The 14,107-nt window shown below is 39.8% G+C and overlaps 1 protein-coding gene across 1 annotated transcript in view; it reads right to left on the bottom strand.

The window, feature by feature from the left end:
• The window catches only part of PITPNB (phosphatidylinositol transfer protein beta), a 61,133-nt gene that overhangs the window by 35,931 nt on the left and 11,095 nt on the right, over window positions 1-14,107 (bottom strand). The window contains exons 4-7 of the mRNA XM_081123112.1: window positions 7,343-7,434; window positions 6,547-6,554; window positions 5,976-6,050; window positions 4,262-4,345 (exon numbers count right to left, since the gene is read on the bottom strand). Of these exons, the coding sequence (XP_080979238.1) occupies window positions 4,262-4,345; window positions 5,976-6,050; window positions 6,547-6,554; window positions 7,343-7,434 (259 nt within the window). The remainder of the gene's footprint in view (window positions 1-4,261; window positions 4,346-5,975; window positions 6,051-6,546; window positions 6,555-7,342; window positions 7,435-14,107) is intronic.

Genomic DNA, 14,107 nt, shown 5'->3' with positions numbered 1-14,107 from the left:
TGAAATCTGACTCAGGTCCAGCAGGACAAAAGCTGTGGACAGAGTGGAAGGAGACCCAGAAGGGAGGCCAAAACAGGCAGCACACCAGAACAGAAAAGTCCAGGACATGGTCAATGGAGGATCAGTTTCAGGAGAGGAAGACAGTGCTGAAGGGGCAGCTCAAAGAGTGACAAAGCACAGCGTTAGCTTGGAAGGAATCAAGAGAGTGGAAAGAACACTGGATTGAGAGTTAGAATTTCTACTTCTGGCATTAGCTAAATCATCTTGAGAAAGACTAGTTTAGCTGGGTTTCAGTTTCCTCACTTGGAAAACAGAGAGGTTAGCCCTGAGACTAAACTTTTTGTAGCTTCAGAAGTGTGTTCAAAGTAAATCTTAGCATGAAGACTAATGCCAGACAAGCAGAATTGTGCTGGGAGAAGGGGACAAGAGGGAACCTCAGCTCCATGTTCCAGTTGCTCCATCCTGACAATTCAAGTGGGCTCCAAGAAACTTAGAATTATGCAAAGCACAGTTTGAAAGCAACCAGGCCTAAGTCGTCAAGGTTCCCTTCAACTCCAAAAATTATTCCAACTTTTCTCTGTGTTGGATAACGCACTTGTACCTTCACTTCTATTCCACTGCCTACAATTCATACTGATTTAACACAGTTCACGAGTACCTACTACATATCTGTATTGTGCTAAGAGACGGGGAGATAATGGCTAACGGCACAATGATTCTTCCCTCTGGGGTTCAATTTCTATTTGGAAGGGAGAGGAGAATGAGAGTTAAGAGGGAAAAGTGTAGTGATAGGGGTGGGGTGAACTGCTCCGCCAACAAAATTCTACTCATCCGCATGTTAGGATTCTTCCATTCAGTCTTTTCAGATTTATCCTCACAGATTATTTGTTCTTTTCTCTGAAATCCTGCAGCACTTTGGACCATGCATAAGCCTCTGCCATTTGTTAACTATTTCACTGTACTGGGTTTGTGTCACCCAGATTGTAAGCCTCTTGAAGGTACTATATTAATCTTGGATAGTTACAGCAGAGCTATTCAATCAGCACAGACTGAGCATCCACCAAATACCAGCTGATTGCTATGACAACACTGATATTTTAGAATTGTAAGTATCATCTTAAAGCTTCCCTTTCCCAACACCTTGGACTAGAATTTTCAAGGAACATAAAAAAGCAGAATCAAATGAAAAAATTAACTCAACAGAAAACCAAACTAGATCTGGTAAAAAGTAAGAATGGCCAGGTGGTGCAGGTGTTTGCCATAGAAGCTAATCCTAAGACAAGCATTAACTAGACAAGGCCAAGCAGATGGGGTGGAACCAGAAGGACGAGTGTTAGGGCAACTCTCCTGTGGAAGCAGAGTGAACAAATGAGATGTGCAGAAGAAAAGGGCAGACCCAGCTTCTCCAGCCCACTAGGTCTCTTGCCCACTTCCTTACTGGAGTGAGTGCCAGGCCCTACAACTCTCTCCCCACCACACATACCCACCACAGCCTTCATATACCCCTAGGTAGCTTGATGCTCTGCTCCTCACCCCCAGGCTTAAAAACTGTCAAGGGCACCCTTGCCTCCCACCACAGAGTCCCCCTCTCCTTTTATAGCAGAAAATGTGCATGTCGGGGTTCTTATTTTATTGTCAAGAAGTCTGAGAATTTCCCGCATGACATAAGTTGTACTTTTAGTATCCACAACTCAGAAAACACATAAACCAGAAGCTACTGTGACACAGATGTTCACAGCAGCACTATTCACAATAGCTAAAGATGGCAACAACCCAAATGTTCATCAACAGATAAATGGATAAGCAAAATGTGGTCTACCCATACACCGAACTATATTATTCAGCTATAAAAAGGAATGAAGTAATGACACATGCAACAACGTGGATGAACCCTGAAAACATTACGCTACAGTAAAAAGAGCCAGACAGAAAAGGCCACATACTGTTATGATTCCATTTACATGAAATATCCAGAATAGGCAAATCCAGAGACAGAAGGACCACTAGGTCTCTTGCCCATTTCCTTGCTGGAATGAGTGTCAGGCCCTACAACTCTCTCCCTACCACACATATCCAGCTCAGCCTTCATACACCCCCAGGTAGCGAGATGAGTGGTAGTTAAAGGCTGGGGGCACAGAGCAGGAGGGATGACTGACTGTTCATGGGCCCAGGGTGTCCACTGGGATGATGAGAATGCCCCAGAATTGGGTGGTGGTGATGGCTGTACAACACTGTGCATGTACTAACTGCACAGAACTGTACATTTTAAAATGGTTAAAATGGTAAATTTTATGTTATGTGTATTTTATCACAATAAAAAAGGTACTGTGAATCCAATAAACTCTAAAAAAATTATATCTTACTAATTTCTAAAATGTAACTTGGAAGACAGGAACCATGCACACTGAAATCACACATACGTTGTTAACACTTATTCACAATGCTTGGACACAGTTCTCAGAACTCCTGTAAAACTATAACTAATAATGACAATAATGGCAAACAATTCTTAAACTAGGCACTGCTCTAAGTACTCACATTTAATCCTATGAGATAATTACCCATTTTACACAAGACAAAACAGGCACCCAAGATTGGAGAGCCAGCAGGTGGCAAAACCTCAGAATTTAAATCTAGTTTCAGAATGTATGTGCTTAGTCAGAGCTCCATGGACTCACACCCTCCTCATTTGGGCCGAATCCATTCTCTCTTTCACTGTCTACCCACAGAGAGCCACCTGCTCAGCCTTTGCCTGTGCAGTCTTGCATTGGTGCCTACAAACACTGATTGAGAGCACATTTTAGCCTGAGAACAAGAACAAAGAACTACTCTCATGTCCCCAGCAAAACCAAAGGTGCCTTGTGCACTGCTGAGGAGCAACATGGAATGCAAACCTATGAGCCACAATATCAGACCATTTTGTTTGGCCAGCACAACCTTTTTCAAACTGACAATATAATCTGAATGACTTCCCCAGGCCAACCAATCCCCGTGTGCCATACTGCTACTCGGTATTATCTGGTGACCTGCTGCTCAAGGCATGTAAGCTGTCCTGACCTAGCCATTAACTGACTCACTCATTACTCACTCCCAATGATATTTCTTCCTATCACCAGTAAATCATGGCTGGAAAAGATACTAAGAGAAATAAAAGGGCACAACAGACACTAATAGAACATACATTTTACTTCTGAGGATAAAAGCCTTATATAATTTTAAAAGCAGAAATAGCCCTAAAATTGAAATATTCAACTTCAAATCATAGCACAACTAAAATTGACAAAGATCCCTTATCGGTGCTCCCACTTCTAATTGGGGAGGGGGCCCTAGCTGAACAGGATCCAGCCTAGCAGAGGGTCACTGCTGGCAGTGATTTCTGAGAAAAGGGCAGGGGCCTTTGTTCTAGAAGGTTTACATTTACATTTCAACAACATGAGACATTTAGTTTTTGAGTTATTTCTGTCCAGCTTATAACAATGCTCAAGTTCAGGGAGGAAGCACTGAAAATGAAATGGAAAGGCAATGAAATGAACTGCTAACTGAAGACGCTGCACTTCATGACAAAACAAGGGGCATTGCTCTTATTTCAAAGCTTTATCTCTCTCTAGACTAGCAAGAAGAGGATCACAGGTTGTCTTAACATGTAAAAAGTCCACAGCTGTGCACAGCAACACCAAAGCAGCACAAAGCATAGTGTAAGTAGTGAGTTAATATTTACAAACTGTGGCAAAGTAATACAAGGGCCTTAATTTGGAGGGGGGAGATGTGCAGGGGGTGATGGTGAAATAAAGGTTTTAATACTCTTGAAAACAAGTTTTCTCATTAAGTCAAAAGCCTAAAGTACAAATATTTACATCTAGTAAAAATCAAAACAGAAAGGTACACAACTATTAAACTGAGATATTCTACCATCAACCATTTCCCACAAATGACAATTTTAGGGTAACCTAAATTACTGAAAATTTGTACGTAAAATCAATTTTTGCTTTCTTACTCTTTTGTACAATACCGTTTTCCCCCATGATCTATATATCTCAGGTACACTGAATTTCTTAAAGGGAACACTTGTACAAAGGTGAAATTTGCACAAAAAATAAATCACCTTCTCTCTTACTCTCTGGTCTTTTTGCTGCACAGTCCAGACCCAAGCTCCAGGCTCATTTCAGTGTAAAAATGTAGGCCATACAAGAAATAAATAAAATAATTCTTAGATGTAAGAGGCAACAGGTTAAAATGTCATTGAGTAGTTCATAGTACTTACTGCTGGTTCAACCTGACTTCGATCTGCAATATCTATGTGGACAATTTCAACAGTTTTCCATGTGTTTGGATCTAAACCGTGTACCTATAAATGACAAAGAGAAATGAAACAAAAACTATAGACTATTCTTGCTAGGCAAAACTATCATACTTACATATATAATCTTTATCTTGAGTCTCTTAGAGTACATTATGAGGAATAAAAAATCCAAAATCCAAATTGCTATTTAATTAAATTAGTCATCCAAAGTCTTGAGGGATCTAGAAATCTCTTTTTATCCCTTGAAACCCCAAATAATAAGGGGGTGGGTGGGGTCAGAATGCTGACAAACCAACAGAAATCTGTCACAATATTTTCTGGTAATCCATAGAGATGATTTATTTAACAAAATGTACCTGGCCCATGTTTAACTCAAATAATACATGACAAAGACCTTGTAAGCTCCAAATTACAGATAAACATAAAGTGACATTACAATCAGATTTCAAAAGGTGCACTGTATGGTCTAAAACCTCTTCTGAATTTGATTATCCTAAAGCTATTCAGTTTCAGAATGATGTTAACTCCTCTATACTTCATGTTGTTCAATTATTTATTCTGAAACTAAATCTATGAACCAATTAAGAATTGTTTAAAAACTGCCAAAGATATACCCATTTGAAAGCTGAAAACATTAAAACACACACAGACTAAAAATATCAAATCATCTTATTTAGACCCTCTACATTTTAGAGTTACTATGAAAAAACAACATGAAATGTTAAGTGATCACGTTGAAAAAAAACTCAAGTCAAAATACCACAAATTATAATCCAAAAGTTCTATTAATTGGAACCAATAACATAAAAAGCACAGTAAAAACAGATTCTACCAAAATTACCATTAACTTAACTCTCATACATAAAAACCTACCCTAAGGTTGGAACCAGTACTCAAACGTACACCATAAAACAGAGATTGCTGGGCCCCATCCCCAGAGATTTTAACTGTGTAGGTAAGGGGTGGGACCTGAGAATTTGCATTTCTAACAAGTTCCCAGATGCTGCTGCTGGTCGGTCCAAGGACCATACTTTGAGAACCACTGGTCCAAGGGCAAGAACCTATACCAGATGCCCTCCCAAATTCCCTGACAAATCTTACCAAAAGTTAATGATTACAGTGAGTCTTAACTGATTTTCCTGAAATTTATTTTAGAGATAATGTGTATCAAATTGTAAAAATCAGGAACTCGTCAACATTATTATAAATTATCCAAAGTACATTCTCCCTCCTTTTGGCCATTTCTCTGACATCAACCCATATCCCAGCAAAGTGGAATGGAGGTGAAAAGTAAAGCAATTATTTTTGCAATGGAGAGCATCTCTGGCAAATAAACAGAGATGAAAAGATTTTAAAAATCTAAAATTCAATGGCTAAGATTGGTTTGGGGATTATCGGTGAATTTTGCTTATCTGTGCTCTCCCTGTCCCAAAGAAAGAGTTGCTGATAAAAACAGCAACCTCACTAAAGTCCACTCATGCACCAACTAAAGGGGAATGGCCAGGAAAAGCCATTTGTTTCTGGTTGCTTGCTAGCCTCACTGCAATCTGACACGCCCCTGGGGTGGCCGGGTGCTAGTCTAACGCAGGTGTCATCATTTTGGTGATGACAAAATGGACTATAGTATTCTCATTTCCAGGGGCTTCTTCACTGAAAGTTCAGAGGTGAGACTTACATTTTCTAATGTTCCCAAGTCTGGTTTGTGCCATGTTTCAATTTTAATGAAGAAATCATCTTTCATATATTCATTCTGCAGAAAACACAACAGTAAAATGACAGTTATCTTTCACCAGTTCTTTGGGGAGCCTTCCCCAGCATACGCATCCATGCCTTTGACTCTACAAGCCTGATCCTCAAGTGACAAAGAATCATTAGCTACCTATTTTTGTAGACTTGTCGGGTAAAGCAAATGCTACATGCTTTTAAATAATTTAAACAATCCTACTTGTCATGCAGCATACAGGGCTAATATTAAAGAAGCTATGAGGTTTGGTGAGCAAAGCTGGCATTCAAAGAAAGTAACAGAAGCAAAATAAAGTCAACAGGGAGATTTTGAGACATGGCTGGAGAGAGCCCATTAAACCTGGGAACATGTGGTAGAGTATAGGGTGCTGGAAGAAGCACAGAGGAGAAGCCATGCAGCAGTGGGCAGTTTTAATAAAAAAGCAAGGAATAGTTGAAAATAATTACTATGTAAAGCAAAGTCTAAAAACGAAGAGTTTGTGACACAAAAACAGTTTACTCACCGTTACAACTGAGGCATAATGGACAGGTAGGCAATAAAAGGGGGAAAATGTCAAAAATTAATCGGAGTCAAAACAATCTGTCACAACATTTAATGTCACAAGATCAAACTACCTGAAAATAGAGCATTTAGTAGTTTACATCCACAAAGCACAGTTTCTATACAAGTCACACAGTAGGATACTTTAGAGTATGGAGTCAGTAATCTTATTTTAAAAGAAATTTAAATTATAAAGGGAATTTAAAAGTCACAAAAGCAAAACATCATTTATACTACTAATTTAGCAAACAACTTGTTTCAGAAGGCTGCCATATCCCTCCTCTATTACATGGCAAAATACGTAAAATACTGTTAAAACTACACCAGGAGACATTTCTGAGTGTGGATGGCCTCTCTTTAAGGTTTCTGTACAGGCATACCTCAGAGACATTGTGGGTTCATTTCCACACCACCACAACAAAGTGAGTCATAATCTTTTTGCTGGTGGAGGGTCTTGCCTTCTCATTGTAAAAAACACACCTGTGAAGTGCACTAAAGCGAAGCGCAATAAAACAAGGTATGCTCTATTCCTTTCATTTGCTCACCCCGGAGCCTATGCAGTCAGCAAGGACCTCAAGGTGCTGTCATCTGGGAATGAACCCAGGCCCCTCACAAAGCTCTGGGATGAGGAATGCAATGCAACCTCTCCTTTGCCACAGTGCAGTGACAGCCCGAGAACCCACAAAAGGCCTTGACTGGTGCCACCCTTCTCAAAAGTGTCCTCCCTGGGGGGAATGGTTACTGGGAAGCAGGCTTACTTGTTCTACAGTAGGGATATGCATTCCAGGCTTTCTCATGAAATACCAAGGAGCCCTCGGGAGCAATCATCCTCACGAATGTAGGAACTTTGCTGTGAGGAGAGAAACAGTGGATATATTTTCAACAGCACCATCACTTCTTTTTTGGCATCTGTCACACTGCTTCAAAGACTATTGTAATCAAAGGTGACTATGTTTAGTCTAAGCTTTAGGAACTCAACAGTTTTATCCTCACTCCCAAAGTAATCAAGTGGAAAGTGAATGTAAAAACCACCAAGTAATTATGAATATGTTTAACTGCATACAGCATTTTTAAAAAATAGAAGCAATTCTTTTTTACGAGCTTCTGATCTACCTCCCTAATGTGAAATCTAAGAGTTAACTGAATCCATTCAATCTGTACACAATACAACACAGAAGTTCTCGTGTGTAGTTAAGACTACATTCCATTGTTTCTTAACACACACAAAAAGAAACCCCAGAATAAGGGAATATCCCTGAGTAAGTCTTTCACACACTTTACAGAATAAACCTTTTAAAAAACAAAAAAATCACACAAAAAATGAGATATTACAAATCCAAGTGTAAAATTTTGCAGGTTTGGAAGATGAATGTCACTTGCTGCCTCAAGTATGGTCAGAGAAGGGTTAAATATATATGATGAGGTTGTGCATATTCCTAAGATAATCAGGAAAGATCCCAACAGATAAAACAGGCAAAAGATAACCAAACACATTACAAATAGAAAATTCGGTTAACAAATAAATGGATTTATCAGTCTTACCAGTCTTCCAAACATGCAAATGAAACGACCATTATTAATGATATCATCATGTAAAAGCAGTTTTACATGCACAGGCTTTTCACACATATCAGATTCAAATCGTAACATCACCACCTGGAAGATGTGTGACCTTGGGCACTTTACTTGGCTCTCTGAACTTCATGTGTTGGAGTTCATATTACCTCCTCTGCAGAGCCATTGAGAGGATTCAATCAGATAATATCTTGCAATGTGCTTCGCACATTGTGCAGTATAAGGAGTGCTCAATAATGGTAGTTACCGCTTTTTAATTATAAGCTGGCATGGAACTGGGTACTTTCACAGGCCTTTCTTCACTTAAATCCTCTAATACCACTGTGAGGTAAGCATTCATATAACCAGTATTTAAGGGCTAAATAACTGTATGTCAAAACTGTATCCTCCAACTACAAGCCCTATTACATATTTTTTTCTATACCAGAGCTGCTTCTTTGAGAACTTTCAAGCACAACTTAATTTCCTAAACTAAGGAAACATAAAGCCCAGAATGGACTTCTGGCTCCATAATAAGACTGAGCAGCTGACCAGAGACAAGATGAAAGGAACCCCATACCAGCCAGAGAGCTGTGAAGTTACAGAAGAGGTAGTGTGCACAGTCCTTTTGTTATCTCTTCAGAACACAAAAGCAGGTACGTGATTTGGAGCTTCCATTACTGTGGCAAATAAAATCCCAAGAGAAGAAAAGCTGAAGTACTCCTATTACATATGGCAGTACAAGCTCGATTCCAAAGGCATAAAGAGATTTACCTGCGCCTTTACATCCTTAAAAGACAATAATGAAGGAGGGCTCATTCTGTGAGCACTTATTCTTTTTAAATCTTGGGAAGATTCGTGCAAAGGGGTAACACTACAGAAAAATGAAGCCGGGATAACTGAAAATAATATCACATTAAAAGTCAAACAACATCTAGCAGTTCGAATTACTTCTTCCGTTATCTAAAACCCCTTTAAATGTGGGAGAGGTGTGATCAGGGTATAATATAACATATGTGGGTAATTTTTATTTTTTATTTTATTTTTTTAATGAGTTTATTATTTTTTTTAAATATATCTTTATTGATTTCAGAGAGAGGAAGGGAGAGGGAGAGAGAGAGATAGAAACATCAATGATGAGAGAGTCATTGATCGGCTGCAGCCCGCAACCCGGGCATGTGCCCTGACTGGGAATCGAACCCTGATCGCCTGGATCCTTAACCACTGAGCCACGCCCGGCCGGGCTAATTTTTTTTTTTTAATACAAGCTACAAGGTCACCAATCTCTCTGAGTTTGACAAACAGATCTATTAATGGTTCATTTGGTCAACTTAGAAGAAGGCAGGGGGAAAAATAGCTGTGTACTAGCTCAGAATCATATTTTAACACTATCCTATTTATTTCTAGGGTGGCCAATATTCTGAAAACCTTAATATTCATCAAAAGTTCTAAAATTTGCTGGCCCAAACAGAAGAAAATTGGTAGTCAGTCATGAAAGGCCCCCAACAGCCAAATCTAAAAGAAAGCTTTAATATTTCTTCATTTTGCCCCCAAACTGCCTATTATCTTACCCCCAGGATGCTTTTTCCACAGTATAAGTTCTAACAATTCATTTTACGTTTTGACTTAGTTACGTACCAACAAACCTTTGAGCCAATTTTGTTTCAAGTTTACTGGCTTTTTACATTTAACATGAGAACATTAACAAGCACATCTCTCCCTCAATGAATCAAAATAATTGACTAAACTTGAGGAAAATGCATAAATGGAGTAAATAAAATTAAATTTCAGTTCTATTGTACAGGAGAGAGATTTTTATTACTTAAGAAATCACTTTAGTAAAATGAAAGAAATTTTGTTTTGGAAGGTTAGAGAGTCTCAGAAAAGGGCCATATATTAGCTGAATTAACAAAATGGAGTTAGGTCTACAAAACAAATTAGGAAGGACATTTTTCCCTTTTGTTCATCCCAAGCTATTCACAAAATGTCCTTTCATGATAAACCAATACTGATGAAAGTGCCTACCTCAATAGATACATATCTAGATTTCAGCTGGTAAAGTCAGCCATAGCATAATGCCCAAGAGTACAAGGTTCTTTGCCAATACACAGCCTCCCCCCACCTGAGGGTTATTTAAGAATATTTAACTTCAGGGTAAAAATCAACCCAAGTGCTTTATCAAGTGTCTAGAGAGGAGATAAAATTAAGATCTAATCTAAGCTTGTCTTGAGAGGAGATAATATTAAGATCTAATCTAAACTCTGGTTGTGAAACTGTCTGTTTTGCAGCCAGAGGACTTTGTCACAGTGGTACCAGAAAACAAAGGGCTAATATGGCTTAAAAGATACATAATAAATGACCATAATGTACAACTGAACTTCTGATCTAGGAGCTTTTTTTTTTTGCTTTCGTTTAAATCTTGTTCCTGAGAAATACCTTGGCAAATCATTTCAAACTGTACTTTTCCCATAAAATGTTTCCATCTACTTGTAAAGAAAATGAGTAAAACTATTCAAAGTTCTACTTTTCCATCCTTCTCCATCCTACTGTGGAAAAACATCAAAATGCAGAAAAACATGGGACAGAATTTGAAGACTACTTTGCCATAAATAAAGAAAGTAAACTTTCATATTACAATTAACTGAAATATACCTTAAATCCACTGGGCATTTCATTCATTCACTCAAGTACTTACTGAGTGTCCACTGTGCCAGGGGATGTATAAATAATGGTGTGCAAACAGGGATAGTCCCTACCCAGAGCTCATCTTCCAGGGAGGGGAAAAGAAAACAGACTGGCAAACAAAATGAAGCAGAGAATTACCTCTCCTGAAATGCAGTGAAGGAACAGCACACTGGGCAGTGAGTACATAGGGCAAGGGTGCTCAGGAAGGCCTCCCTGAGAAAGCGACATTACAATGGTGATCTGACTCTGAGGAGAGCCAACCACACAAAGACATGGGGAGAGCCCTCCCCAGGGTGGCTCCATGGTTACAGAGCATCAGCCTGCAGACTCAAGGGTCCCAGGTTCGATTCCAGCCAAGGGCATGTACCTCAGTTGCAGGCTCGATCCCCCGCCCACTAGGGTGGGTGCGAAAGGCAATCAATCACTGTGTCTCTCTCACATCAGTTTCTCTCTGTGTCACCTCTCCCCATCCCTTCCACTCTCTCTAAAAAAAAAAAATCAATGGGGAAAATATTCTGGGGTGAGGATTAACAACAATGAAAAAATCTATACTTGGATGCTTTTATTATTTTTTTAAATATATTTCTACTGATTTTGGAGAGAGAGGAAGGAGAGGGGGAGGGAGGAAAGGAGGGGGAAGAAGGGGAGAGAGTGGGGGAAGAAGGGAGGGGGAGAGAGTGGGGAAGAGAGTGAGACATCAACATCGATGAGAGAGAAACACTGATTGGTTGCCTCCCATATACACCTAGACAAGGGATCGAACCCACAACCTGGGTACGTGCCCTGAGCAGGAATCAAACTAGTGACATTCTGGTGCACAGGACAAAGCTCAAGCAACTGACCCACACCAGCCAGGGCTAATCTTCTCATTTTTAAATGTGAACATAACTTTACTTCCTGGCAGATGGCTCTCTTTGCTTATAAAAATGAACTCTTAACTTGAACCAGATGAACTTTTAAAGCAATTTTCAACAAAACCTCTGCTCTTTTAACCTTTGGGGAACAAGGCATTCTAGAGTGGGCAAAGCTTTACAAATTTTCCATCTGCCAGACTGACTGAATATGGTGAAGGCATAATGCTCATGAGAAGTCAGAAACAGCAAACCTAATTTTCCCCAAAAAGGGAAAGAAAAAAACAAAAGGTCTGATGAGGTCTCAGAACTGCAAGTTTTCTCTGAAATACCATCTCAAAAATTGCAACACATTTCCTTCCCTTGCTTCCAAATTTTGTGCCCAATAAATTCTGCCCTCCCTCCCTGCCATCCACCATTAAGTGCTTATTAAACAACTTGAGGAAACATACTCGAACTTTCATGTTAAGTGGGTACAAGCCATGGAAATACATGACTAGGAAGCAAGATGAACAGTGATGAAAGGGATGACATTTAGGGAAGAATGTAGGTAGCCAAGGAATGCCTCACGAGCTGTGCTCGGCAACCTGAGCGGGTGATGAGGGACCCAGAATCATTGGAAAAATAGCCTAAGGGGCTGAACAGACCACTCTGAAAGACAATAAAGAGACTAGCTTATTTAGAGCCAAAGGACTGTATTCTGGACAGCTATTACAATTGAGGATATGTGGATAATCTTGAGTACCATGTTAAGTTTAACTTTATTTTAGAAGAAGACTTGAGACTTTAAAGACGTAAGAAAATGGGATATGGTGAAACAGTGGTTTTGGAAGAATTTCCCTGTAGACTCCTTTGCAGTTCACTGAAGGAAATGGAAAATATTCTAACTCTCCCACAGGGCTCAGCAACAGAGCAAAGTGATTAAGAGGACAAGTTCTGGAGTCACAATGCCTGCCTGGGTTTATGGTCAATCGCTACTACCAAATAGCAGTGACACAAGGGCAACTTAAACCTTCCTGGATCTTAGTTACCTCACTAGAAGTGGGTGCTATGGGGAATGAATGAGCTTCCACCTAGAGCACTTACAGTGATCAGCACACTGTAAGAATAAACCAAGTACTAGATCCTATGCTTAGAATTACCATGGGCAACTACTCACTAGTGAAAGTCATCAAAAGATATAGAAAGAACTTCATTATCCCATAAGAAGAATATTATTTGAGAGGGAAACCAGACATTTGAAATGTCCCTTGAGCCCAGCCAGGCATGGCTCAGCGGTTGAGCGTCGACCTAGGATCCAGGCGGTCGGGTTTCGATTCCTGGTCAGGGCACATACCTGGGTTTCAGGCTCAATCCCCAGTCGGGGATGTGTAGGAGGCAGCCGATCAATGACTCTCTCATCATTGATGTTTCTCTCTCTCTCTCCCTCTCATTTCCTCTCTCTGAAATCAATAGATATATTTTTAAAAATTTTTTTAAAAATAAAAGAAATGTCCCTTGAGATGGTCACTCAATTTTGGATTTTTTAATACCTTGCCAAGACTGTTCCCCAATCTTCTGGTTGAGATGAAGTATGTACACCTTACCAGCAAGTGTTTTTGCTGAAATAGGAAGGCATACTGGCCAGGGAATCCAGAGATGTTATCTACAATGGGTAAAGTAGACCTCAGCACTTCCAGTATCTCAAATGTAAAATAAGGTGTTGGTGGCCTTAGTAAGCTACCTAAGCCATCCAAGTTTGCCAAGTCTGCAATTCTATTGATGCTATACAATGACAGTGCACTGAGCACTATAGGTTATCCAATGGAATAAATACTGGAAAAGGGAACATACGTTACTGGACACATTTAATTTCCTCAAGGAGAGAGCTCTAAACTCTCCAGGAACCATGGGTGTGTCTTCAGCCCTCATCATCCAATCAAACCCTCTCCCTCCCTTCTCATGGGACACCTGTGTTCATCAGGTTGCGTGCTTGCTGTCAGGCACTTGGGACTGCCTACTTGTGACCCAAAAAGCATGAGGTTGGAAATCAGAAAATGCAGGTCTCAGTTACCATTCTACCACTTATTAGCTGTGTGACTTTGGATAAATATGCACCTTAGTGTCTTCTTATGTACAATGTGCATATTGACTATTTCTCAGGACTGCAGTGAGGTACAAATGAGTGCATAAAAGGGCAAAACCAGAGGGTACTATAGAATGATTTCGGCTCCTTTAGGCATGAAGCTGCTCCAGAAGGCTGACTGCACTGGGAGCAAGCCTCCAGAGAGCCAAGGTTTTCCTTTATTTAGTCCATTATAAGCCTAGAGAAATTCCTCTCATCTTCAAATAAGTAAGCTCTCCAGAACAATAATATCTCTTGCACTAACCGTATTTACACATCCCTCTTCAACCTGAGATTCATTATTTGTGGTTGGAGTGTCACCTAATTCA

The sequence above is a fragment of the Miniopterus schreibersii genome (genome assembly GCF_964146895.1).
Source record: "Miniopterus schreibersii genome assembly, chromosome: 20".
Classification (NCBI taxonomy): Eukaryota; Metazoa; Chordata; class Mammalia; order Chiroptera; family Miniopteridae; genus Miniopterus; species Miniopterus schreibersii.
This window is presented reverse-complemented; position numbering and strand designations above follow the sequence as displayed.